General features: G+C 38.4%; 4 protein-coding genes across 6 annotated transcripts; 1 reads left to right on the top strand and 3 right to left on the bottom strand.

Moving 5' to 3' along the window:
* Window positions 1-969: 969 nt before the first annotated feature.
* Window positions 970-4,621, bottom strand: ppie (peptidylprolyl isomerase E (cyclophilin E)). Of its 3 annotated transcripts, none has more exons than XM_055038586.1 (10): window positions 4,581-4,621; window positions 4,142-4,240; window positions 4,014-4,057; window positions 3,903-3,929; window positions 3,739-3,820; window positions 3,550-3,650; window positions 2,509-2,632; window positions 1,521-1,706; window positions 1,298-1,440; window positions 970-1,156 (listed from the first exon to the last, which is right to left on the bottom strand). In XM_055038586.1, the coding sequence occupies exons 1-10, from the start codon at window positions 4,609-4,611 to the stop codon at window positions 1,088-1,090; spliced, it is 906 nt and encodes a 301-aa protein (XP_054894561.1). In that variant the 5' UTR covers window positions 4,612-4,621; the 3' UTR covers window positions 970-1,087. The 3 variants fall into 3 exon arrangements, with proteins under 3 accessions (XP_054894561.1, XP_054894562.1, XP_054894563.1); XM_055038587.1 differs by having other exon boundaries at window positions 2,513-2,632; XM_055038588.1 differs by lacking the exons at window positions 3,550-3,650; window positions 3,739-3,820; window positions 3,903-3,929; ... (1 more) ...; window positions 4,142-4,240; window positions 4,581-4,621 and having other exon boundaries at window positions 2,513-2,584.
* A 991-nt stretch (window positions 4,622-5,612) lies between these two features.
* pabpc4 (poly(A) binding protein, cytoplasmic 4 (inducible form)) lies at window positions 5,613-16,143 on the bottom strand. Its single transcript, XM_055038292.1, has 14 exons — window positions 15,558-16,143; window positions 12,391-12,584; window positions 11,523-11,638; window positions 9,670-9,809; window positions 9,091-9,185; window positions 8,872-9,009; window positions 8,258-8,353; window positions 7,898-8,167; window positions 6,837-6,927; window positions 6,648-6,743; window positions 6,429-6,559; window positions 6,258-6,348; window positions 6,047-6,177; window positions 5,613-5,965 (listed from the first exon to the last, which is right to left on the bottom strand). Exons 1-14 carry the CDS (start codon window positions 15,748-15,750, stop codon window positions 5,867-5,869), a joined length of 1,881 nt encoding a protein of 626 aa, XP_054894267.1. The 5' UTR covers window positions 15,751-16,143; the 3' UTR covers window positions 5,613-5,866.
* A 1,446-nt stretch (window positions 16,144-17,589) lies between these two features.
* On the top strand, window positions 17,590-22,165 carry tmem54a (transmembrane protein 54a). Its single transcript, XM_055038294.1, has 6 exons — window positions 17,590-17,920; window positions 19,375-19,571; window positions 19,704-19,763; window positions 20,599-20,796; window positions 20,889-21,026; window positions 21,706-22,165. Exons 1-6 carry the CDS (start codon window positions 17,908-17,910, stop codon window positions 21,823-21,825), a joined length of 726 nt encoding a protein of 241 aa, XP_054894269.1. The 5' UTR covers window positions 17,590-17,907; the 3' UTR covers window positions 21,826-22,165.
* On the bottom strand, window positions 22,077-26,436 carry LOC129365224 (histone deacetylase 1-like). Its single transcript, XM_055038293.1, has 14 exons — window positions 26,310-26,436; window positions 25,658-25,770; window positions 25,444-25,561; window positions 25,036-25,110; window positions 24,827-24,965; window positions 24,563-24,704; window positions 24,391-24,483; window positions 24,165-24,273; window positions 23,938-24,078; window positions 23,517-23,625; window positions 23,284-23,411; window positions 23,001-23,168; window positions 22,881-22,932; window positions 22,077-22,789 (listed from the first exon to the last, which is right to left on the bottom strand). The coding sequence occupies exons 1-14, from the start codon at window positions 26,359-26,361 to the stop codon at window positions 22,762-22,764; spliced, it is 1,467 nt and encodes a 488-aa protein (XP_054894268.1). The 5' UTR covers window positions 26,362-26,436; the 3' UTR covers window positions 22,077-22,761.
* Between the last annotated feature and the right edge of the window lie 225 nt (window positions 26,437-26,661).

Genomic DNA, 26,661 nt, shown 5'->3' with positions numbered 1-26,661 from the left:
AATAGGTCTGATTGTCATATCAACATAGTCTCAAAACTCAGCATTAAAGAATGTTGTAATTCAGCGTTAAAGAATGTTGTAGTGTATGCTGGGTTTTATTTCCTGGAAACAAAAGTGCAAATCTGGAAAGTCCAGTTCACAATCCCAGGGGTATTATTCAGGTGAAATCATTCATTAAAGGTGAACCAAATTTCACTCCTTATTGGTTCAATAATTACTTTTACACTGAGCAAAATTACAACCATGTAATAAGAAACTTTACAGATCAAAATTTGATGTGTACATACAGTTAATAGAGTTAAAAGAAATGGACTGAGCACATAACTTTGAGGGATCCCAGTGCATAATAAAATTGGAGAGTTGCTGAATCTCTCCAGCATGAAATTCAGAATCCAGAAACAGGCAGCATTATTCTGGCTTAGCAACATAAGTCTCTGGGGAATGATTGTAAATGAACGAGCACTTTGTTTGTATCCTTTGTGGATACAATTTGGATTATAGGCAACTGGTAACTAGTGATGCAAGCCAGTTAAAACATTTTATTACTGAGTGCATTAAGATGGTAAACATTTATGCAGGACAGTGAAAAGTTTCTACCTTCAAACTTAAAAGTATAAGGAACCAGACTTTATGTGGGTTTTTCAAAGTTTTCACTCAAACTTTGTATGATCTGTCACTCAACTTCTTTCCAGTTCTGGTCACTTAGATATGAAAAAAGAAAATAATTCAGAGCTAACAGATCTGCTAGCAGATGACCAGTATTTGGAAATCAAGGATGAAGAGGGAAAAATAATTAATAAGTTTTAGCAAGTCTCTCAAATTGACAGGTTGGGTAAATCATCAGATCTCTCTCCTTGCAACTGAAATAATTTTTAGAAATTAATGATAACACCTTTTTCACAGTTTATATGCAACTCAGACATAAAAAGATGACACTGAAATTACTGAAAAATGCTTACCAACCCGTGATTTAGTTATAAAATGAGTTTATTGAAATATTTACATAACAGAAATTGATTTTAGTTAAAAAAATGTCTTAAACATCTGCCATCAGACACACACAAACACTGTTTTTTTTTTTACTCATTCATACACATTCTCCACAGTCTGAGATGATCACTTTTTGTTTTGGTTTGCCATCCTTCGTTCCCTGAGCCTGGAGGAATAAAGTAAAGTCAGATTACATTTAAATCCAACTTATTTTTAAAAGATGACCAACTCCTTAAAAGCAGAATTTTATGCAGGATTAGAAACTTGCAATTCAGTGAAATAAGCAGATTGTGGCTCGATTTCTTACTTCCATTGCACGCAGCACATCCATTCCCTCCACCAGATCGCCGAACACAACATGTTTCCCATCCAACCAGTCCGTTTTATCTGTGGTGATGAAGAACTGAGAGCCGTTTGTGTTTGGCCCAGAGTTGGCCATGGAGAGTTGCCCTGTGTGAACAAGCACGCAACTTTAGGCAAACATTGTTAGGATCAGAAAAAAACAATCCACTTACTGCCGGATTCATTACCTGGAGCTGTGTGCTTGAGGACAAAGTTCTCGTCATCAAACTTTCTGCCGTAGATGGATTTCCCGCCGGTGCCGTTGTGGTTGGTGAAGTCTCCTCCTTGGCACATGAACTGAGGGATAATGCGATGGAAGCTGCTGCCTTTGTAGCCAAACCCCTTTTCATGTGTGCACAAGCAGCGGAAGTTCTCTATTGAATTTAAAAACAGTGTAAAGTTTTAGCTAAACATTATATTAAATCTGTAGCTTCATTTTAAAGCTGAAGAAAACTGGTTTGTGTTTTTCCCCTTATTTCTTCGATGCAGAAGACTTGAGTCATATTTCACATGTTGCTGCTGGAATTTGGAGGCATTTAAAAGCCTGCCTGTATCCTGACGTTTAGGCCTAAAATGTTGAGATGGCAACACAAACTGCACATTACTGTGAAATGTTGTAAGGTAAGAATTTTATTTATATAGCACATTTTCAGCAACAAGGCATTTCAAAGGGCTTTGCATGATTTAGAGGAAATACAAACAAAATAAAAGAAAAGCAAGAGAAAAATACAAGTATTAAAGTATGGAACTACATATTGGTTCCTCATGTTTAATAATAAATACAGATTTATTAACTAGTAGGGGTTTCTCTGGATTCATGACTTGATGTTGTTTCTCTGTGTTTGATTCTCTAAAGTTGATGGGGCTAAATGTTGATCTAAGGTAATGATTAGTTTTTTTGGATTCTAAGTTTCTTCTAATTCCTTAAGTATATAAACTAAATGTCTGTTCTGAGAGTAGTTCCTCTGGAAACCATTGCAGATGAGATGCTAAAAGACATATCATTTTGTCTTTTTGCTTTGTGTCAATTAGAAACTTAAAAAATAATAAAAAATGAACCTACACCACAGAATCCCACCAGGACATCTTTTGGCTAAGCAAGAAAGAATCTTCATTCTTCATTCTTACAATCCTTTGATGTCAATCCTACAACGTGTTTAAGGACTTTGTACAGACCTACTGTCATTGGAACAATGTCGGCACGGAGGAGGAAGCGCAGCCTCCCTGCTGGCTTGTTCCCAATCTTTATATCCATGTAGACCTGTGGATTCACTCTGCCCTTCTTCGCTGGAGGCTCACCCTGCAAATAATAAATTATTCTCCACTTATTTAAGTATTCCAGACTGAAAACATGGGTCAGGATTCATAAATATATTTTAAATCAAAATGTAAGAACCAAATTCTTAAAGAGTTATTAGTTTCATTTTAGTATTATTTTCATTTCATCATGATTTAAAATAAGTACAATATATTTATGACAGAAACTTCTGCAGTGGTCAGATTTTAAATATGGAGCCTGTAAAAAGAATAGAAGCAGAAACACTGGTGCATGTGTGGATGGATGTGCAGACAAATAAACAGGCAGATGAAGGAATGACAGGAGACAGTAGAATTGAATAAAGAAAGAAATGATGATGAGAAAGGAAGAGACATGATGTGGCTTTCAGAAAATGTGATGTTGAACAATATCAATAAATAAAAATTGTTTTATTTTTCCATAGATTTCCAAATGCAAACATTTCTTAAATTAAATTTTCTACTTTTGCAAAGTAATTCAATAATTTATGTTATCATAAATCCTTCATAAGAGATGCTGAAAAATCTCTTATCTGGAAGCAAATAAGTGTCTCTTTGATCTCATTTAACTACATTTACTAAATAAAAAATGACATTATCATCCTGACAGAGCCACACTGCTACACACAATGGTATTTACATTTGTAAATATCCAAATTAAAATATGATCCAATTCTGATCACATTAACTTTCATAATTTATATTTAGAATTTGCATAGTCTGTAGAAAGTCAAATTCCAGTTAATCTTGGGGAAAAAAAGCCAAAACCACTGCTCTTCACTTTAAGGCAACCTGTCAAGCTGACCTCCAATGAGCTGAATTCTTCACAAAAGCACATTCAGCAGTGAAGGTGGTGACCGACAAAGAAACACACTTATCAGACATGTAAACAAACTATCAGGATAAGGAAATGCCTCTTACTTCCTGTGTTGTGGTGGTTGTTTCTCCAGATGCTGCCTCTGCCTCAGCTTCCTCTACAGTTTTCCCTGAGAACTTCTTCAGCCAGTCATCATCCGACCAAACTATGGGGAGGAATAAAATTACAGAATGAAGCTAAAAAATAATAATAATAAAAAATTAAAGTCCCGATCGGAGTATAGTTTTCATTACCTGGTCGAGAAGAACCCTCTTTGATTCTCATTGGTTTTGCAATGTTGACACGGATGGTCCGTCCAAAAAGCTCAGATTCATTCTGATTAGCCAAAAGCAAAGCAGAAGCACTTCAGCAACAACTCTCAAGGCCACCAAAGAGTAACAGCACTTTTACCTCTTACCATGTTGTCGATGGCTGCGGCTGCATCCTGCACAAGAAGAAAATACCCACCAGTCAGTCACCTTATAAAGAAACGCGCTTTAAATTGCTATATTTCCATTTCTTCACATACCTCTGCCAGCTCAAACTCGATGAATGCAAATCCTCTGTGCTTTTCTGAAAATTTAGAACAACACACAGTAATTAGGCCTGGATCCACCGGCATTTTTAGTAAATGAAACAGTAAGTATGTGGGTTTACCGGTTTCATAGTCTAGTGGTATCTGGATGTCTATGATGTCTCCAAAGGGAATGAAAGCTGCATGCAGCACCTTTTCATCCACCTCCTCAGCCAAGCCACCTCACAGAAAACACACAGTACAGACACTCAGCTTATACACAATAATAATTTGCTGTTTTAATTGATGTTTGCCAAGATTCAGCGGTGAATGCCAATCTTTAGTCTTTATATCATAACTAGTGTTGTTGATAATACTACATTAAATTTAGGAGATATTAAAAGGTTGCAGCATTTGGTAGATTAGTGCACATTTCCTCTGCCGACATGGCACAAACACCGTCTTTGCGCTCTCGTTTTACTTTCATGAACATAATTATAAGTGAAGTAGAACAATATTCTAAAACACACAAACCATAAATCATATAATGCACTATTAAAGTAAAAAATCTAAACCACTCACCGACATACAGAACTCGTTTGCTTGCCGCCATATTAGACGTAACCTTTCAACTACGACCGCTTCCGCTGATTGGCGGGCTGAAAGTAAAGCCCGCCCCCAGGATGTGATTGGCTACAGCGCCTCTTAGTGGTCATCCCTGGAACTACTAACCTTCATTATCTTTTTTTCAGTTTGATCGATTGACTTAAGTCAGGGGTGCCCAAAGTGGGTTCTCGAGGGCCGGCACCCTGCATGTTTTAGTTCTCTCCCTGGTTTAGCACACCTGCACTTCTGTTTTTCTTTGTCTTCTCTAAGTTATATTGCTAAATAAAATTTTTTATTGTTTACACTACAATATTTATATTGTGATCACTTTCACTATCATTTTGTCAATACTTCAACATAAGGTTAAAGTAATAAAATAACTGGTTATTCTGACTTTTATAATAATATGGCCACTATCATATTACATTTAATTCAATTGCAAATATATGAGTATACCTATAATGATAATAATTCAACAACCACATTATTAATATGAATATTAATGCTACATTTTATATGGCCATATTTAAGTTTTTAATAATTTGTTCAGTTAAAAAAATGAAAAGTCTTGAACATTGATAAATACTGAGACATTGAATATTTTGTTTATTTGTTTACGGTTGCTTTACAGTAATTATTTCTGCTGTTTCCAAAAAATATGCAATTTGCAAAAATGACCTTCTCTTATAAAGAAGTTCCAACCACTCATAAGCACCTAAAACCTGTCATATCCTATTCAATATGAGTCATAATCCTTGACTTTATTCCCAATCAAAATGCCTGAAGTCAAACTTGACTCAATAAAACACCAAGAGACTTATGTTTGATTATAATCCCTTTATTGATAATTCCACACACCCATGATAACATGAGATGGCTAACAAGCCAATCATTTTAAAATCAAAGTGAAGCCTTCAAGCAAAATAAATTCATGTTGGTTTTGGTAAAAGGTTTCTGGCTTTTTCTGATAAAATATGTCCTGACTCTTTTACATTAACATAGTGTGCAATTTGAAAGTATGTTGCAACTAGAAACATACTTGAATAAGTTTTAATGTATTTTTTTCTTAATTTAAATTTTTTTCCTAATATTTTTGCATAAGTTATTGGAGGCACTGTTGTGTATCTGTCCATCCTGACTTTGATTTTTCAGTTCTGGAACAACACAATGAACTCATTAGTACCACAATGTAATTCATTTGAAATGATAAAATCTCATTAGTTTTACTATTTTTCATACCAAGTTAATACAGTATCTGGTTTTTAGGATGTAGCAGCAGCAGTAGTTGCCATGCCGCCAACTTTCTGAGTAGCATCTTTCTTTGCTTGATGGGCCTGAAGCACTGCAACAGCCTCCTCCACCTGAACCGATCAAACAAGAAAGAAACGGTTTAGTGATTTCATGGGGAACATTCTTTGTTCGAGGCAGAATTAATGACGTACCTTTGAACGGAGAGACTCATGCGACTCCAGCATGTGCAGCAGCTCCGAGTTGTCGATTTCCAGCAGCATGCCAGTGATCTTTCCTGCCAGGTTGGCATGCATGGCCTGAATTAGCGGGAACAAACGCTCCCCTGTTTCAAAATGATAGCAAATTAGTGTAAAGAAAGTCAAAAGTTGGTAGTTTGTCCGCTGCCACAGAGCAGGGTCATACCCAGCATCTGTTTCTGTTCCTGAGGAGGTGCAGCAGCCAGCATGGAGGCCGTGAGCGGCTCCTGGCCCTGAACATGCACAGCTGGCTGAGTCTAAACGAGATGGATGAAGTATTTTAGAAAAGAGAGTTTAGATATGCATGCTTATACTGAAAGGAAGATAAAAATAATACCTGCTGTACGGCAATAGGTTGCACCACTTGGGGATTGGGGTTACGGACACTAGTGGCATATTTGTAAGGAGGCATGGCCCTGGGGCCGGGAACTCCCATTGACTGACGAGGACCCATGGTCTGACCAGCACCTATCAGGAGAGATAAAATAAAGAGGAAAAAGTAAAAATTTAAATAGCAGACACACTGATAATCGTCACTTTTCATAGCAAGGCAGACCTCGTGGGCCCTGTGCACCGCTGCTAGGAGTCATGTGCCTGAGATTGGCCCGGGGTCCAGGCTGACGCAGCGAGTTCGGCATTCCTTGGAAACCGCCTGGGATCAACACAAGCAGAGTTCGAAGAGGCAAAGTATTTCTACACTGTGTTGAATGTTTACTTGAATGTTACAGAGACACAAAATACTCACCTTGACCTCTACCACCTTGTTGCTGCCACCGTGGGTTGGGCCGCATCTGAGCCAACTGGTTCGGTGCATAGTATGTGGTCCTGTTCTGGGCCTAAAAGGGCAAGAAAGGAATTAAGGCAGCAGTTATTGGGGGATACGTCTCTTATCAGGTTCTTACACCTAGAGACTGAAATGTTTTCCAATTTGTGTAGGAAAATAGCTTCATCATATTCATATTGGATGGAGAGAGTCTGTGAACATCAATTGTCAACTCTTGAAATAGATTTTCAGGTGGATTCATGTGGATTTGATTGGTTTATTCTAACACAAACATGCTCTGATCTAAGCATGCTTGTGCATGTGGGGTTGTTATCCTACTAGAATGTAATCTTCCTTCCCAGTCTCAAGTCTTTAGCAATCTCAAAGATATTGTCTCCCATGCTTGCCCTGTATTTATCTCTATCCATCCAGCTCTTAAATCTGACCAGCTTTCCTGTCTCTGCGCAACAATAAATATTCCCACAGCTTGTGCTACTGCCACCATATTTCTCTTTAGGGATGGTGTGTTCAGGATGATGTGCAATGTTATTTGTTTTCTTTTTAAATGCTCACAATATTATATTTAGGCGTTTTCCAGCTAAAGAATTTTCTTGCACAATGCACAGGTTGTGTCTGCTTTCACCAGTGCAGACTGTTATTAATGCTTGTTTCCTTTGAGAAAAACTCCTCCATAAAGGCTAAATTTGTGAAGTGTACAACTAATAACTTTACTGTTAACACTGTGAACTGTGAATGTCTGCCCCTCGTCCACCATGACATGGACCTCTACTTCTTCTGATCAAACGGGACATGTCTCACTATTTTGCTGCAAAGATGTCCAACTTTAATTTGCATTCCAATGCAATGCTTAGCAATAAAAAGTAAATATGTAGGCAATTTACATTTTTAACCACAATACATGCACAAAACTATTATGAAACTTTTATTTGTTGCAGGATTTTCTGAAGTAGTACGACAATTTTTCCTTACATCAAATCGGCTCATTCTCCTTAATTTATCTATTCTGAAAGTGATTCCCTTACCTGGGGCACAGCGGGCATGAAGTAGCCACTTGTGGGCTGGAACTGATTAATGATGGCATTAGCCGGCATGGCCCTCATGCCAGCAATACGCTGCATGTACTGGTTGGTGAGGTGAGCTTTACGCTCCTCTTTGCGCTGAGCAAGAGCGACGTACAGAGGTTTAGAGCCAACGATACGTCCGTTCATTTCTGTCACAGCCTTGGTGGCCTCCTCAGGAGAAGAGAAGCAGACGAAGCCGAAGCCCTTTGAACGGCCTTCTTCTAACATCACCTAATGAATAAACAAGGGTTCTAAACACACATGTGCAATGCAGATTCGTTTCAGTCAAGGTGTAATGATCTGTTTAGATGCTTTTTTCACCTTAGCACTTGTAATGGAGCCAAATGGCGAAAACTCCTTACGCAATTTTTCATCATCGATCGTGTCGTCAAGGTTTTTTATGTAAAGATTCACTCCCTGATGAAAGAATTTCACATTTCAGTTTCAGATATTTGAATGTAAAGTCGGTAAAAGCAGCATTTAGTTGAATCTAAAATCAAGTGTACAAAAAACACAACACACAGTATCATATTTATTGAATACAGATGCATCCAAAATGGAAAACTTGTGTTTAATACTAAATTCACCTCATAATCGCAAAGCTTGTAGAGCCACCTTTGATAATAACTTTGTTGTTTTCCATAGCAAATCACGTTTCACATTTACTCTTTTTGCAACAATATTTCATTGTTTCCCTTTATGATCAAATGCAAATATGAAAAAACAAGTTGTGCTGAAATATTGATCTTAGAATAAAAGACCCCTTCTCCAAGTAACCCCTTCAAATCAACAAATGTTCATAGTTTTTCTAGTCGTGCAATCATAAAAACCTTGACATGGTACCTCAGACCTGTAGATCCTGAAACAAAGCTCTAGAACTCAATTAAAAGACAGTTCAACTTTTGTTCCTGACATGAATATGTGAGGAAGCTCACCTGATACCGACTGATTCGTTCTTGTTTGAGCTGCTCAAACTTCCTCTTCAGCTCCGCCTGCCGCTCCATCTTCTTCTGAGCTCTGCCCACAAAGACGGTCTTACCATTCAGCTCAGTGCCATTCATCTCCTCCACAGCCTTTCGGATGAACAAACACTTAAGTGAGAACATTTCCAAAATCAAGCATAGCCTCTAAGGATCCCTGGTAATATAAAATACCTTGTTAGCATCCTCGTGTTTCTCGAAGCTAACAAACCCAAAACCCCTAGATTTTCCGGTGGAATCTGCCATCACTTTCACACTCAGGGTTTTACCTACAAATGTGGGACAGAGGAAGTGAAACAAATTTTACTGTATTTTCTTGGTTTTTAACATGATTGGCAACAAAAAGTAGGACATTATGAAAAAAAATTCTTGCATAGCTATTTTAATGTTGCAAACAACAGTCTGAAAATGTGGTGTGCATTTTTTACAGCCCTCTGAGCCAGAACATTTGAAACCCACCTTTTCTGCAATAACATACCTCTTCCACAAAGTCTGGATTTGTAAAGTACACAACTAAAAGTTTTCCTGTCAACAGATTCTCCCACCTTGACTTGAAAATAAAATCTAAACCATGGATTTAAAACCAGTTTTATTGGTGCTCTCATTTGTAGTCTATTTTTTTAGACTCTCTATTAGTCCATTTCATAGTCGTATCACTTTGTGTTGGTTTATCATGTTTAATCTCAGACATATTTGGGTGCAAGCTAACAACAGTTAAAACAGCTTGCAAAGTGCTTGTATGTGTCAATTTACCATGTTTTTCAAAAAGTTCCTTCAGTCGTTCGTCGTCCATGTCGTCACCAAAGTTCTTGATGTAAACATTGGTAAACTCCTTGGCTTTGGCGCCGAGTTCAGCCTCCCGTTCTTTTCGAGATTTAAACCGACCCACAAACCTGAACAAGCAACATGAGAAGCAAAACGCGCCTTTGTAAAATAGTCTCAACAATCCTGAGACATACACCAGGCCCCGTCTCTTTGTTGTTGTTTTTTTATTAACACGGACAACATCCATTGGACAAACTAAATCCAAGATTTTATTGTGAGACTCTTCATTCTCAGGGTTGACTGTGAAAAAAAAGAAAAGAAAAGAAAACACATCCAGCATCCAAAGGCAAGCATAAATGATGGCATGCTAGACATAACCATGTCAAGGTCTTGATCCAAAACATGATGAGGAGGTGGATGGAGAGAGCTTGAGGAAAACTCTCACAAGTTTAAATTTAAATTAGATGCAGGCTAAACAATCTTATCTACCTGGTTATGAGGACCTCTCCCCTTCAGCCATCCTGTATTGCATATCTGCATTCGATCCATCACTAAAACACACGCAGACACACACTCACACTCTAAGATGAATGACCAGCAAGTGGACAATAAGGGAACAACGAATGTCTCTGGTGGGAAAGAGCTTTTAGTTGGTTATTTCTCATTTTGGAAGGGAATAAATGATGAATGTATTAGTCAATATGTTTTCACACAAACTTGCGGTCACCAACTCAAACAAAAAAGCATATCAGGTCAGTTCACTCATGTTTAGAAATGCAGGAATAAAAATCAATGCCCTGCAGATGCATTCATAATCACTGAACATTTCCATATTTTATTAGGTAACAAACTCAAACTTCAATGGATCTCACTGGGATTTACACCAACACAATATGGTTGGTGCAAAGCTGCACTGTGAAAAGAAAATGAGCTTATCTCAATTACGTTTTTGTTCTTATTTTCTTTACAAACATCCATCCGTCCATTTTCTAACACCCTTGTCCCGAGGGTGGCCAGGAGGGGTGCTGGTGCCTATCTCCAGCTAACATTCCAGGTGAGAGGCGGGGTTCACCCTGGACAGAACGCCAGTCTGTTGCATCTTTACAAAAATGTAAACAAAAATGAGTCATGCATTTATATTCAACATGGAAGTAGAACTGCCAGTGGTGAAGTCTACTTAGATAAGAACAGAAAAAGCTGTAATTGTTGAGGAAGCATCTATCTTTTAGGGTTTGCTGCAAGATGGTGCAGCTCTTCTCTAAGTCTGCAGTGGAGAGTACAATCTGTTCTACCATCAGAGACTAAAAGGAGCTCAGCAAACTGAAAAAGAAGGCTAAATTGTTTTTGGGGAATGCTCAGGGGCCTCTCGACAGAACTGCACAGAGAATGGTGCTTTTCATAAGAAACAACATAATGAATAACCTAGAATATCTTCTTACCCATAATAAGCCTTGCAGTCCAAAAATCTGACCTATATGGAGGAGTTGAGTGAAACAGGTTAATACACATACATACTGTACTACATGTTTCAGACTTGCATCTGTAAAAAAAAATTGAAAAATTGAAAAACTGAAAATCATGTATTATTTGCTTCATGTTGGTGGATCACAAGCAATCTGAATAACATACATTGAAGTTTGAGTTTGATTCAGCATGACAAATGCAATGAAGTTCAATGACTGTGAACTTCTGCAAGGCAAAGTGAATAACATCATAACGTCAACACACACAAAACTCTTGACACCTGGAACTCTAATTGGGGTTGATAACATGTATAATTCACTTAGACAAGCTCATGGTAATGGTTTAAAAAAAAAGAAAGGGATTGATCAGACACTCACACCTTGCGGTCATTCAGAAGCATGCCGTTCATCTTGTCAATGGCGCGATCTGCAGCGTCCTGCGTCTCGAAGTGGACAAACGCGTAGCCCTTTGATCCATTTTCATCACACACCACCTTGGAAAGGTGAACAGGGGTATAATGTCTTCAGGAATGTAGACAGCTCTCAAGCTTTAAAGCGCAGACGGAAGAATTTGGAAGGATAATTGTATGAGATGCTTTAGCACTACTTTGCAAAGCTGCACTCAGTTAGCCTAGAGGAGAGCTAGGAAACAGTAAGCATGGCTTTTTACAATTTACATACTTTGTGATCGCTTTGTACAATCTTTATGTGCAAGCTTGGAGGTTTTGAGTGCTCCCATTTGTAGTCTATTTTATTAGACTCTCTATTAGTTTCTTTTGCTACAGTACAACCTTGATGTAACAGTTTTTACTTTGTATCCATATTTCCCCATTATGTGACACTAGTTATATTTGAAACTCGGCTTTTTCACTGAACTTATTGAAAAATATGTTTTGAACTGGAGTTTCATGTTCTTTGTTTCAAATTCCCCTTCAGACAGATATAGTTTGGTCCTCTTGATGCTAAGAAAAACATTATAAAATATTATTAAACAAATAACCAGAAAACTGAACTAAACCAGAAATGTATTTGGAATGTGTTGGTAGTCCATTAAGGAACAAAGATAAAAGTCAGGTTTTTTTTTATCTGTGTCCTTTACCCTAAAAACAAACCAAAAAATTGTAAAAGTGTTCTTACTGATAACAGAAAAACTTGGATCACATTTCTACATTGCGTAAACCCAACACTGATTGACTTAATCCAAATACAGATAATAAATAAATATTTACTTTTAGGAAGACTCTACCTTGCAGGATAAGATGTTGCCGAAGGCAGAGAAGGTGTCGTACAGAGCTTTGTTGTCGATGGACTTGTCAAGGTTCTTGATGAAAACATTGCCCACGCCGGACTTCCTGAGTGACGGATCTCTCTGGGACCACATGATCCTGATTGGCTTCCCTTTCACCACGTCAAAGTTCATGGTGTCCAGGGCTCTCTCCGCTAGGAAGAAGTGAAGGAAAAGGTCAAGTTTTGCTACTTTTTACATAGATGTTTACTTAAAAAACATATTGGAACGTTCTGGAACTGAACAGTCTGTTTTTGTCCCATACTCTTTCCATTTCCAGACAATACTTGAAACATTTTCATGAGTTGTCAAAGGCTTAGCAAGTTGCATTTAACCATGCTTTTAATATCTTTACAACATTATCCCTGACTTGTCTGATCTCTTATTTGGACTTCAAGACGCTCTGTAACAGACCTCTTCAAAAAAAAATTGTAGTTTGAGGCTGAAACCTGCAAAAGTTCACGAGTCATGAGTACTTTTGAACGGCACAATATAGACAATGTAAATTGAATGCGCTGCTTCCATTGTACCAGTCATTTGGTGCAACAATAATCATAAGGTTATAATTTAAAAACATTTTGCCTTTCTTTTCTCTCACTGTGGAGAATCCCGGCTGCAAACCTGCTGCTAAAGACACAGCAGTGAAGCATGCGGCTCATGAGTTATCTGCCAGCAGCTGGGACGAGTGAGGGGCAGCTGCAGTCGGAAAGCTCGCAGCACATGTCTTTCTTTTTGGACAAACCACATACCTTGAAGTCAAAGCAGGACTTTCAGCTCATACAGTGATGAACAAATATGTTTTCATTTAGATTTTTCTCAGTGCAGTCATTGACCATTGCTCTGTCCGCCCAGTAACATCAATCTGTGGCTATCTTTTGCTTCACCTCCCATGTCAATGTGGGCTCCCGTGCTAAACATTCCCTTTTGTTCAGAAGCTACACACACGCATACACACACGCATGCACACACACAGGGGCTCTCCAGCTGAAAGTGTCTGGTAAACAAAACGGAGCTCCCTTGCGTCTGCTGGCATCAGCAGTTTGGCTCACAATTGGACTTCCCAGCCAGTGTGCTCGCAGAGGGTGGCATCACAGGGACTTCTGGAAGATTCTGAATGGAAATTGTAGATCAAGAGCTGGTGGACTAATGTGTTCATTTAGTCAATCAGCAGGTATAATCAATCTTTAATAACCAGTAACTGTTTGTCTCAAGTGTTATACGGCAGGCACATTTTGGGCTGCTCAGAGCTATATTTAGAGAGGGGTCCTGTGAGGCATGTGTGCTGGCATGGAGTGAGAGTAGAGCGTTCTTCACCATTGATGGGGAAGAGAAACATTTAACAACAACCACTCCGATGAGAAACGGCACAAGGGAAAACAACCTGAAATTACATCTACTACTTTTTTGTTTGCAAATATTCTCCTAAATCAACTGGTTCTGAATAGGAATATCAGCCCATTTGTTCATATTCACACAAACGAATCCTGAAATCTATTTACACACCCAACACATACAACCTGCAGCATAACTCATTCGGGGCTTGCTCACTGCCAAGCGACTTCCAGGAAACAAGTCTGTCGTCATCCATCTCTGGTGGGCTTGAGTCACAAACTCAAGCGTGGATAAGCTGTCACAGGTGTTTTGTGTTGATACAACAGGAGAAAAGTTCACACAATGTAGACAGTGTCACCAAGACCCTAAAGGCAACCTCAACACCTGCTAGCTTTCCTCTCTGTGCCTGATATAATCTAATCCTACAGACATTTGCTGATACATTTGTTTATGCAGACAATTTTACTTAACTCAAATCATAAAATGCTAAACTTGTTGTAAAGGTATTTTTTAATTATGTCAGTTTGAAGATATCAATACTCCAGTGGTGTCACAAAGGGGGAGGGGTGGTTGTCCCAGCTGGGCAGTGTTATATAATTTTTTTTAACTAGGTTTAAGATAGCAGAGTAAATTTTTCAGTAAGTTAGAATAATTATACATGTATTTATATATTTTTGTATTTATTTATTCCGAACGTCTGACTATTGTGATTATGGTTCAATTCCTGACACCACCAACCCAAACGCTCTTCATGTATAAATCATTATCAAATACCAGAAATTAACTCCTGCATTTGGGTTTTGGAGTGCCATGCGAACATTAGCCCAACCTGCCTCCTACCATTTGTCCATATTATTGAAACCTTGTTACATTTTGCCCCAATATTCAGAGAAGAAGCTGTATCAGACCTTCTCACTAAAAAGAAATGAATGTTCAAAAAAAAATTGACATGCTCAATAATTAACTGTAAACAATAAATGTCATCTTGAAACATGCAGACTCTTTATCTTCTTAACCTCAAAAGTGCTTGAATAATTGTCCATCTCCTAATTGAGATTTTTCTATCATTTATTAGCGACTAATGTTGTACTATTAGTTATTTAATTCTATCACATAATAGTGCATGTTTTCCAAAACTTACAAGGTATTTTCCTGAAATTTACAAATTTTAAATTTCTAAAAGTTAGCAAGTACTTTCTGGACATTTCGAACACGTAATGTTTTAGGATCAGTGCAAATTTGTTCTGGAAAGGAAATATTTTGGGAAAGTACCAGGTATCCATCTGAATACTGAGAAGTACCAGGTAGGCTGTTTGCAACCTACCTATTATAACTTTATAAAATCATCATTACAGGGTTCATACTTTATAAAGCATAAACATTATAAAGTTCCTACTTTAATTTTATAACGTAGTGCCATCAAACCTCTTTAAAAAGGAAAAGTTGCAAGATTTCATCCAAACAGAATAAACAATCTACAATAAAAGATTGTTGCAGACAGATCCAGGGAGGTTCTGCTGTGCTTGAGGTTTTTTCTTCCTGCTTAGAGAAGATGTCCATTTAAATAGCTAATTACTTGGTGTAAAAAAAAAATTCTAGAATAATTACGTAAACGTTTTTATTGTTTTTTTTTCTTTTTTACAAAATGCAAGAAAGCCCCAAATAAGAGTGCAACAAACTACCTTTAAATAAAAAAAATACATATTTACATTCATTATAAGCATGAAAACATGCAAATGTATTTATTTATTTTGCTTTTTTAAGCCATGCTCACACTGCACTGAGTCACTCCTTACCGTCAGCGGGCTGAGAGAAGTTCACATAAGCATATCCGAGGGAGCGTCGGGTGATCATGTCTCGGCAGACCCGAATGGAGAGCACCGGTCCGGCGGGGCTGAACTTCTCGTACAGCATAGCCTCCGTTATGTCTGGGTGCAGGTCGCCAACGTAGAGAGAAGCCATCGGATAACTCCCCGTCGCGGTGTTCATTTCTTAAAGAGTTTCCCCCCGAATGCAAATATAGCCTATACGTAATTAGGTGAAATTGTCCCGAAACAGTCAACAACCCGGTTCTTCACCGTACCTCAGTTTCCCCCCCACCGATTATTATAAGAGCTTCCGCAAATCCAGCTTCTTAGGATAAAACCTGGAGAACTTCTTTAAAAATCCCACCTCTGTTTGTACATATTTTTTTAATTTTGCTATTTTTTTTATTTAAAAAAAAGGTTTCTGTTTAAGTAGCTCTGCGTTTGTTTTTATTTAGATTTTGTAGATTTTTATATTTTTTTATGCGTTTTTATTTTAAGTTTTTTTTTTTTTTTTTTCCTATGACGGTGAGTTGGACACTCACGGTCGTTTTGCGGCCGGGGAAAGAGACTGCGTGAGGAAAGCATGGGCACTTTATAGAGAGTAGCGGTGCGGAGGAAATAGTGGTCAGGGTCAAACCTGGGATAGGAAAGACACACAGAGCATGCGCAGTAAAAGGGAGCGTGCACAGTGCGACCGGCCAAAACAGAGCCCAGCTCCCCACAGCGACGCCTTGGTTGGAATACAAACCAAAACTTGATACAGGAAAACCCAGAGGCGAGTTCATTCTGCAAGTGTCATAATACATTAAATATACGGGAAATAACGATTGTTGCTATATAAAAAACAAAAAACAAAACAAAGCTTCGTTTCAAACCTTATATCTAAAATTTCAGTAATTCAAATAGAGAAAATTGTCACATATTTGAAGAGGGTTTTTTTTTGTTGTATTTTTCGCCCCACAATGGCTTATGATGAAATTTCTAGTATTCCAGATGGCATAGATTACATAAAGTTTGGAGCATATGCATTCAGTTCCTTTTGCATGTCTTACAATGCAGGGAATTGTGGATGGTGAGCAGAATGTGACTGAGGTTGTTTTGGCCTTCAGTTGCATTTTCTTAACATCCTATTGGTTCTTCATGGAGCTTTGAATAGGTGTTGGGAAAAGCACGCATCATGCACCAATATTGTGATCATTTGCATCAAGAGTTTCAGTGCATATGGTGTAGCGCTCTACACCCAAATATGCAATTTTACCTGATAAATTCTAATGCCATATTTTCTCTTTTAAAGTTTTAAAAAGGCAAGCTGCATCCTATTCGATTATAGGATGCAGCTTACCAATTACTGGTTGAAATTAGGTTGCATGTGCATTATTCTGCTGTGCCCATCTAAGTGTTTTTGGCATCATGTGAAATACCTCAATTCAGTAATCAAGCCAATGAGACGCCAAGACTTCTTTTCCTTGCATAACTGTCTTGCAGCCATCTTTGGCTGCATTTTCATCATTTATTTTGTAGCAAGGATCATTTAAAGCTGGTCATTCTAATATAGTCTGCTCATATTATGCAATTACATTGATTTCTAATCAGTCTCAATATGAACAGGAAGACAGTCTGATTCAGAATATGAGTATTTGTAAAATATATAAACAAAAACTAACCAAAGAAATTAACTGATTTCATCAAACCTTTCTTTGGATCTCATTCCTCATTCTGATCGTACAAAATATGGCTGTTTAAGACATTTTTTAATCAGGGATAACTTCTGCCTGAACCAGCATCAAAAAGAGAAAACATATACACCACACAATACATATAGGCATTGTATGTGTGGCATCGTATAGGCATCGTATATAGGCATTTAGGCATCGTATGTGTGGTTTTTATTCTACTCTATTTTATAGAATAGAATGGAATTAAAACGAATCAAACAGAAAAATTCTTTATCCATGACTATGAGATAGTCTCATCATTTTGACCTGGTCATCTCATCTTATAATTATCTTATATTGTAGTATATTCATAGTTATGTTTATGTCACGTTTGCAGAAATAGGCTTCCATAGCTTCTTAGTTACAAAAAAGTGTAAAACCACCGATCCAGTCAATGTTTTGTCTGTTGTTCTCTCTCCGCACGCAGCTGCAGCGCCGTTAAACTGTTGTGGGCGGAGCCTCCGCTCAGGTAAGGCAGTCAGTCTCAGGCAACTTACAGTCCCGGAAGTCAGTTCATCCACCATACCAGGGCTGTGGAGAGCGCGTCGTCAGAAATGATTTGACCACGGCTTTTCTAATCGCCGCTGTGATCTGAAGGTGATCTGTGATCTGTAGAATCCATCATGGTGAACTCAGGTACGTGAGAGAAATTCTTCGGGAACCTCAGAGGACTGACTGGTTTCGGTGTGAAATGTTTAGGCGTTGTCTTTGCACCTGGAAACCTTTGAAACGCCTGAAATCCAAATCCTGCCTCTTTTTTCTTTCTTTTTTTTATCTTCCTCCTTTGGTTGATGTCTTTTAACTCTAAACGTGTTTTCTTTGAAAGCGCCTCTTGTGAGAGTGAAGGTTGAATTGAAGCTGGAATTGAATCGATATCGATTCTTTTCGTCTGGCGCTTCTGCAACTAACATTTGGAGAGTCTGTGCTGCTGGCATCTCTGTTTTCACAGTTGCATCACTTAAGTAATCGTCATTGTTGTGTTTTTGTATGTGTAAATTTATTATTTCTAAATTATACAGTAGTATTTGATAATATTTTGTTTTACTTTACATGGTACCATGTTAGGGTTCTATTTCAAGATTTTTATGCCTTTCCAATTCTCTCATTTTGTCCAAAAACTGGTCAAGTACTGAGTTGTAAAGCAGAAACACACACACAAGTGGTTTATATCTATAAATCTATTTATAAGATAATATCAGATATAGGACACAATGACTGGCCTTCCATCAAACCACTGGCAGGCCAAATAAAATGCCATCCGTAATCTTTATTTCTGGAGCTTTATATTGTTCATTCTATTCAATAACTAACCTATTATCAATCTAGCTACATCAGCTTTAAAATAAAAGCTGTAGACATTTAGTGTTTTGGTGATATGTCAGACATTATTATGACCAAAAACATTGCTTGTATTTTCACAGCCTTCACTCCCGAACGGAGAACCTGAGTATCTATCTGACACCAATTGACCCTTCAGGTTGGGTAGATGTGGTGCTGGGTGTTTGGATCCCCCACACCTGAGGCAGAGTGTTTTGTTCATGCTCACGATCTGGTTACATGCCATCCAGCTGCAGCTGTTTTGCATTTTCTTCTGTTGAAACCACAGAGCCCTGCTCACAGCAGAGTTGCTGATATGGATTTATTTTTTTATGTTGTGAATGCTGGATGCTTGCATTGCTTTTATAGGTTGCTCTTGTGCTGTAAATGGTACCACTATTTATTTCTAAGTAGCTGACATCAAATGAGTTATGAACCAAAATGTGTACATAATAACTTGCATGGCTTTTTGTGTAACACACTGGTTTACTGTTGAAATATTCTGCTTTTAAGTGATAGTTTAAAAATAATAAATAAAAAATACAGCCTGACAATCTAAACTTTTTTTCTCTGGATTCAACACTCCCCACTAATATTGGGAAGAGCAAAAAGTAAGAGACTGGCTAGTTTTGTTTCTTCTTCTGAATGTACTCTATAAATATTCAAATATTGAATTTTATTATGTGCTAAAGATCGTTTTGTTTTAAGGACTTTATTTTTTTACAAAATCAAACAGATTTTGCGTGTCTAGAAGTTACTTTCTCTTCCTGCAGGAATATGCTGCGCCAACCTCAAAGACAACAGAGCCCTGATGAAGATGGGGTTGACGCTGGTGCTGGTGGGCCACGTCAACTTTCTTCTGGGAGCCCTGGTGCACGGCGCCGTCCTCAGATACTTCATTGTTAAGATTAAGATCCGGACTATTATATACGCTGTGTCTAATGTCATTGCCATTGTGGAAGGTCTGATTGTAAGTTGGTTTAAACACACTGAAGTTTTTTTCCTTTGTTCTTTTGTTTGCGTCATTAAATATTTTTGCTGCTGGAAGTAAATTTGTGATTTTCATATGTCAGGAATGATGTTTCTGCTTCCTTTCTTTCAGGGTATTATCAGCGGGATAGTTGCTATTGTCCTGTCTAAGAACAAGAAAAACAAGACCCTGGTAAATACTTTTTCCCTCAGTTTGCCCCCACCTTCTCCCACCTCCTTCAGTCCACAAATGTTACCCACATGGACATAATTGTTGACACTCCTCTGTAAAAGCTGCAGTTGGTCACTTTTTACGATATGTCTTTACAGCATAATATAATACAGATAATCTATGAACAAATGGAGCTCCTCTGCCTTCATGTAATTCTGCCATTTGCAGAAATGCACCACTTGGTCAGAAACAACCAGTCAGACTAAGGAGGAGGAACTTTGCACTGCAAATCATACACGTGTACATGCTGCTTGCACCCCATCTCACTCTTTGCTGTGTCCTTCTCTAGAGCGGAGCCTTCTATGAAGGCTAGTGAGCATGGCCATCGATTAAAGGATTCATTTATCATTACGTTGCCTATTTGCTGCGGCAAATCAAGCAGTGCATACACAAGTATGATTGGCAGTGCTAATACTTACCTCCCGTCTCTAATTGTTTGTTTCTCAACATTTCTAAAAATGCTGGTCGGATTACAAGGAGGATTCAAAAGAGCTTAATGTTGTATCACAGATTACCTTTAAAAAAAGGCAATTTATGACTTTCATTGGTTGAATTTATGTTTTTATTACTTTCGTCAGTTTCAAGTCATTAAGGGGTGTGCCAAAAATCTTGTCTGTCTGCTTCTGTTAGAACCTGAATGTGTTTGGAGGTACAAAAGCGGTTTAAAGATGAACGTGTCAGTACAATATGCTAATCTTTTACAGAACAAAAACGCATGTGTGCGATCTGTAACATTGCTTTTAAATATTAAGGTTTATGCCTAACAAATGCCCTTCTGACTCTGTTCCTCTGACAGATGTGGGTTCTGTTGATCTTCAGCATCCTGGCAGGTTTCCTAGGAATTGCTGCTGCCTTGGGATTGTCATTTTCTTTAATTAAAGCCTTCATCCTCAGGAAGGAGCGTGTGCTTAAGAAATTCTGCCAATTCTTTGATGAAACCCCTGACCCTGCAGCCATCACAAACGAATGCCCCTTCGATCCTACTCGTATCTATGTAGGTACAATATTCGTCCATGTTTGATCAGTAACCCTTTATATCGAGATGAAATCGGTGTGTGAGAAATGTTGTCTTGTGTGTAAATTAAGGCAACCAGCATCATTCTTTGGATGCCTCTCATCATAATGTGCATCGTGGAATCAGTGTTCACCTTTCGCTGTTTTGCTGCCTGCACTTCCTTCCTGTACCTGTGTCCATGCAGGAAGAAACCGCTCCAGGCAAGGAGGGTAAGGTCCTATCAGGTGTTCTGCATTTACTGCAGAAATCCATGTGAATGCCGTAATACTTTTGGTGTTGCATTAAAAACTCCAGATCTGTACAGGATTGGCCCTTTTTCAGTTTTTTGATTCAGACTTACCTGCATAATTTCAAGAAATACTGTTTAAAAGTTTTAGGTGTGTCACCATTTCACTTTCTTTAGTGAAAATGTTGCTAGATTTTATTTATTTTCAATCTGGAATAGAATGCGCAGCGTTCCCTATACACTTGTACAGGAAATGCTGTACAAGTGTTTCTTGTACAACACTTGTTATCTATGTAAGTACAATATTCGCCCATGTTTGATCAGTAACCCTTCATATCAAGATGAAATCAGTGTGTAAGAAATGTTGTCTTGTGTGTAAATTAAGGCAACCAGCATCATTCTTTGGATGCCTCTCATCATAATGTGCATCATGGAATTAAATTAAAACTAAAATTTGAGCTTTTCTTACTTTGCATTCTTGTAATTACAGTACAAGAATGGTTGGTGTATTTCTGATGACTACACAATAACCAGTTTACACATTTGCTGCATTTTTTTTCTAGCATATGTAAAAATTAAATGAAGTTAACTCGTGAAAATTAGGAATCACTGAATCAATCATTGATTCATACAACTGTAACTTTTTTTTCTTACACTTTCAGGTTAAAATCCAGACAAGGGCTGAAACTCCACTGCCGATTCCAGAGGAAAAAGCCGACGAGCCGCCTGAAGAGCAAGATCAACTGCTGCATGGCACAGAGATGCAGAGTGACTGGGTCTAAACCAGCAAAAACATTTTTTCATCAAACAAGATGAAAAACTGAACAGAGAATGTTACAATTCAAATATTTTGATATATCTGGACTTGCATTTTACTATTTATGCCCATTAGTGGCATTTGTTTTTTATGATTTGATGGAATGCTGTTATGGTTCAAATGTTTTTCGCACTTTTGTACCGTTTTAAAATCTGCCTCATGTACCTTCAGTTCAAATGTCTGTTTCATTGTAAAAAGAAAACACATTTTCCATTCTTTAAAAAAAGATTTTAATACAGTTGAAACCTTAAAATGTTTAAAGAACTCACTTGTTTTCCGAATACAAATATATATACACAAATCAATCGAGACATCTGGCTTTCCTTTTCAGTGAACTTTAAGTCGTCCACAGACAAGTTTGTTTAAAGAAATGTGTTCAAAATGTGATCTCTTTAGTTTCTGAAAAATCCCTAGTTATTATGCAACTTAAAAGCACAAGCTAATTTAAGCAGAGCTGTAAAATATGTATAGAAATATGCATCTTGTAAATCTTGGTGGACAAGTTGCACGTTTTCTAGAAAAGGGACACATTTTTCTACATTATTCTGCTACAACTGCAAAGGCACATGACACAAGGGGATCAAATGACAAACAAAAAATTGACAAAACGTTCAATTACATCCAGGTATATAAAAAAGGGCACATGCTAAGCCATTTTTACAGATATTTTCACAACTCGAAAAGCAAATATAGTAAATAAAAAGATAAATTCGTACAAAACATACTAAAAATAAGTTTTCTGTCCAAACACGGAAAAGTTGAAAAGATTAAGAACAAATGGAAACCATTTAATCTCCACAGTCTTGAAATATACAGTTCTTTACCAGCTTTCATTTAGAAAAAAACAAACTTTAGGATCAGCTCTGATCTGATGTACTGTTGTCACAGGAAGTTCAGGACCTCAAGGTGTCTTGGGTTCCTCATTTGGCCTAAAGGATCCAGAGGAAGGAAATGATTAACACCTTCTGTTAGCCGCCTCCTGGCCGTCATGGTCAATGTGGTTGTACTGTGTTTTCTCACTTTGATGTGTCCATTTTTTCCTCCTCTGGTACCTTCTCCTCTTCTTTTACTTCTGTGAAAGATTTGAAATTACTTACTCAATGACTTGATTATTATTTAACAGGATGTGAGGATGACTACCTTTTGTTTCCTCTGTACTTTTCTTCTTCTCCTCTGTCTCCTTCTCTCCTTCGGTCTTGGTCCTTTTGGCTTTCTTGTAGCTGGCTGCATTCCTGCGACCGCCTTCGCCTTCATCCTCTGAGTCCGAGAACTCTTCTTCGCACGCTATCCTTTTGTCGTGAGCACGAACTGGACGTTTGTCAAAGGGAGATATGAATTAAGAGATGCTGCTGCTGGTTCTCCACAACAACTGGATGAGAGGTGATGCAGAATGAATGTGGAAGAAACTGAGATATGATTTTACTAGATATGCGTTTGTTTGGATCGTCCTCTTCGTCGCCACTGTCCTCCTGCACGGCGTCCTCTGGGATGGCTTGCATCTGGACTCCGGGGGCGTGAGGCAACATGCGGAGGTTCTCAAACAAGCGCTGCCTGAAAGGGGTGACACAGGAATACTTGAGCTCAAAGAACTTCTCCGTTCTCTCTGACCAAAAGCAGACAAATACTCTAAATATGAAACACATTTGATGAACTCACTTGATCTTCTCCAGGTAGTCGTTTGTGTTCTGATTGGTCATGTTGGAGGGGCTGATGTGCAACTTGAAGTCTGGTCCAAAATACTCAAAGTAGTCATTGTATGGGAGCTCTGTCAGTTTGAGAGAAAATATTGACAAAATAATTTATTATTTCATCTGGACATGAGCATCTGATTGGTTCCTTCACAACATCTGAGTTGAATATTTTCAAGGGCCAACTTGAAACACACTGCTTCCTAGTGTGTCTTTATGGGAAAACGCTGAAATACATCAGGAAAAATAAAGCCTTACAGATTATTTTCTTATTCCATATTTATTTTACATCTTCTCACACATGTTTTGACGTTGACACAATGAGTTCCATTGGTAGATCACATAAAGGAATTGGGAGCAAAGAATTTCTAACAGGAAAAATTGCATACCATTGGGGATGGAGCTGTCAAGGGCCACTGCAGTCTCAAACGTCCAGCAACGAGCCACGTTCCGGATCGTATAGCCGCCTCCTCCCAGCATCAGCAGCGGCAGGTTGAAGCTCTTAATGTACTCCACACACTTTGCATGGCCTAAGCAGACATAGTGGAAGAATGATATAAAAAAAAATACATTCAAACAAGACTCTGCGTGTCTCATCTGAGTTTCATAATTTTGCCTTTAATGGTAAGGTTGAAGCAGCCCAGTCTGTCCCCTGATAGAGAGTCAGCTCCGCACTGGAGGACCACAGCACTGGGCTGGTACATCTCCATCACCTTCGCCATGATCTACAGAAGAAAACAAACGCAACAGCAACAGACACTCAATCATTATCATTAATTTTAATTATTTTTTGCTTTGAAGAACATCTACACTATGACTTTAACGGTACTTTATTAACTCACAGGCTTGAAAATGGCTTCATAGGACTCATCATCAATCCCATCCCTCAGTGGATAATTTACAGCATAATATTTACCCTTTCCAGCACCAATATCCTTAAGAGAACAAGAAAAGCAGCATTTTATTACTACAGCCCTCTTGACATGTTTACATGTATCGCTGTTAAAGGCATACCCTGAGGTCACCGGTGCCTGGGAAGTACTCTCCATACTTGTGGAAGGACACAGTCATGACACGATCTGTGGTGTAGAAAGCCTCCTCCACACCGTCTCCATGGTGGATGTCAATATCTATATACAGAACTCTCTGATGGTATCTATAAAAGAGAAAATATTGTTTAATTCCAAATGTTGGTATGCATGTTATGTAGAATACTGTGACTGGAATCACAAGAAGCTGGAAATGTTATTATTACACATGCTGAGTATCAACACTCACTTCAATAACTCCAGGATAGCCAGGACAATGTCGTTGACGTAGCAAAACCCAGAGGCTTCAGACTTTTTGGCGTGATGAAGCCCTCCGGCCCAGTTGATCGCGATGTCCGTCTGCTGTTTGTTCAACTTCACGGCACCGGCTGACACACAGTGAGAAAGTGAGAATTTAAAACTTTTCTAAAACAAAGGGTTACCGGAAGACGGACTTACCGACGGAGCCCCCTGCTGAGAGCTGGCAGAACTCAAACAAGCCATCGAAGACCGGACAGTCCTCACCCACATTAACTGCAAAACACAACATCAGAGACATCCGTATTGTTCAGACCGGGCACAGCATCGGTCCTGAATGATCCAATCGCACTAAATAAGCTACTAAAATTTTTTATGAAGCTGGTTTGCTTCAAAACCATCTTCATAGGTGGCATGCGATACTTGTTACTTAATTTAGCAGCATGAACACAATCCATCCTCAGACACAAATAATTCCACATCTCTGTCACCAGACTACACGCTTTTTCTAATTACTCTAAGAAGGTTGAATACAAGGCATAAATGGCTTCGTAAGATCTACTTTCTCTAAATCGTTCAAGATGCAAAACAATAGTGGAAAGAACGTACATCTCTGCATCTGTTTGCTGTATTCTGACATGTTGTCTGGCCTGATGGAGCGCAAGAACCGGATGTAATCATCACTGTGATACTTGGTCATCTCTTCTCCGCTGGCTTTGTGTGGACGCTGCAACGACAAAAATAAAGTCATTGATTATGTCCCGGGACAGAACCTCTCTGAGCAACCAAACAGCATAAACCCAGGTTGCTTCATTCCACATACATAGATCTCCATCTTTCTGTAGAGCCCATAGTTGAGCAGTAGGTTGTGGGTCATGCGGATTCGGTGAGGCTTCATGGGATGGCCCTGGCCATAGTAGTAATTTCCAACATCACCTGAAGTGAGGAAAAAAAAAAAAAACAAACAACACAAAATCTATCAGTAAATAAACATCTGTTGAAATCTGCTCACTATACTATCGGCGATACTCTAAATAGAAGAGGGAAATGATGTAAAGTTACTTACTGGCATTTTAACACCAGTTTACGTTGATTTGTTTGTTTCCAACAACAAACGCCAAATTTTCGAAGGTAGAAAATTTAGTCTTTTCCCTGAGCAAACTCATTTTATTGACAATAACCGTGCATCATGCGTTAGCGTGCTAGCTGATTGACTGGGTTTTTTTAATATCAAAGTATAAAAGCCGCTTCAAAAATGCATGGAATTGTATTTGAAGAGCCATCTTTTGCTACGGCCAAATCACGTTTTTAGAGTTTAAGCAAAACTATATATGCGAGGAGAGGAGTTCAAGCTGCGCCTCGAGCTAGCTACGTTAGCTTAGGTTAGCAAGAGGTAAAATTGATAGATGCAAACTCTGTCGGATTTGATCAGTTATCGAGTCTACTTATGAAACTGCAACTATGGGTGTACTTACCATCATAGTAGTAGCAAACTTTTTTCTTTGTGCCTTGGGCGGTAAATGCCATTTTAGTCGAATTTTTTGGATGGTTTCAACCTCAGTGCAGGAGAGGAGACAACAGCGACACGTTTGGTCAATGGGATGTCCGCAGCTATCCATAGGGGGCGCCAGAGTGACACAAAACGGCTTCACACAGAGATGACGCTTTACGTTTACTACGTGCATAAATAGTCTGTTTGCATCTAACAGATAACATAGCACTAAGCATGTCTTTCCTGCATAGGGGGATATAGTAACTTGATACAATTACTTATTTACTCAAATTATGTTTCTCCATCTGATGACGTCATCAGTTATTTAATATTTA

Source organism: Poeciliopsis prolifica, unplaced genomic scaffold (genome assembly GCF_027474105.1).
Source record: "Poeciliopsis prolifica strain line A6 unplaced genomic scaffold, Auburn_PproV2 SCAFFOLD013, whole genome shotgun sequence".
NCBI lineage: Eukaryota > Metazoa > Chordata > Actinopteri > Cyprinodontiformes > Poeciliidae > Poeciliopsis > Poeciliopsis prolifica.
The sequence above is the reverse complement of the archived record's forward strand: the minus strand, read 5'-3'. Positions and strand labels throughout refer to the sequence as shown.

Bases quoted from the DNA above. Each gene is read 5' to 3' on its own strand.
- LOC129365224 (XM_055038293.1), bottom strand. From the start codon at position 26,361: ATGGCATTTACCGCCCAAGGCACAAAGAAAAAAGTTTGCTACTACTAT. The intron at 23,169-23,283 runs GTAAAATCATAT...ACAAACGTCCAG, and splicing joins TCCAAACAAACGCATATCTA to TTCGTGCTCACGACAAAAGG. The intron at 22,790-22,880 runs GTGAGAAAACAC...TGGATCCTTTAG, and splicing joins GAAAAAATGGACACATCAAA to GCCAAATGAGGAACCCAAGA.
- tmem54a (XM_055038294.1), top strand. The intron at 19,572-19,703 runs GTAAGTTGGTTT...CCTTTCTTTCAG, and splicing joins CCATTGTGGAAGGTCTGATT to GGTATTATCAGCGGGATAGT. The intron at 19,764-20,598 runs GTAAATACTTTT...TTCCTCTGACAG, and splicing joins ACAAGAAAAACAAGACCCTG to ATGTGGGTTCTGTTGATCTT.
- pabpc4 (XM_055038292.1), bottom strand. From the start codon at position 15,750: ATGAACACCGCGACGGGGAGTTATCCGATGGCTTCTCTCTACGTTGGC. The intron at 9,810-11,522 runs GTGAGTGTCTGA...TTGCTTGTTCAG, and splicing joins CTTCTGAATGACCGCAAGGT to GTTTGTGGGTCGGTTTAAAT. The intron at 8,354-8,871 runs GTGAGCTTCCTC...TTCTTTCATCAG, and splicing joins AACGAATCAGTCGGTATCAG to GGAGTGAATCTTTACATAAA.
- ppie (XM_055038586.1), bottom strand. From the start codon at position 4,611: ATGGCGGCAAGCAAACGAGTTCTGTATGTCG. The intron at 4,241-4,580 runs GTGAGTGGTTTA...GTTTTCTGTGAG, and splicing joins CAAACGAGTTCTGTATGTCG to GTGGCTTGGCTGAGGAGGTG. The intron at 3,821-3,902 runs GTAAGAGGTAAA...TTGGCTAATCAG, and splicing joins CCGCAGCCATCGACAACATG to AATGAATCTGAGCTTTTTGG.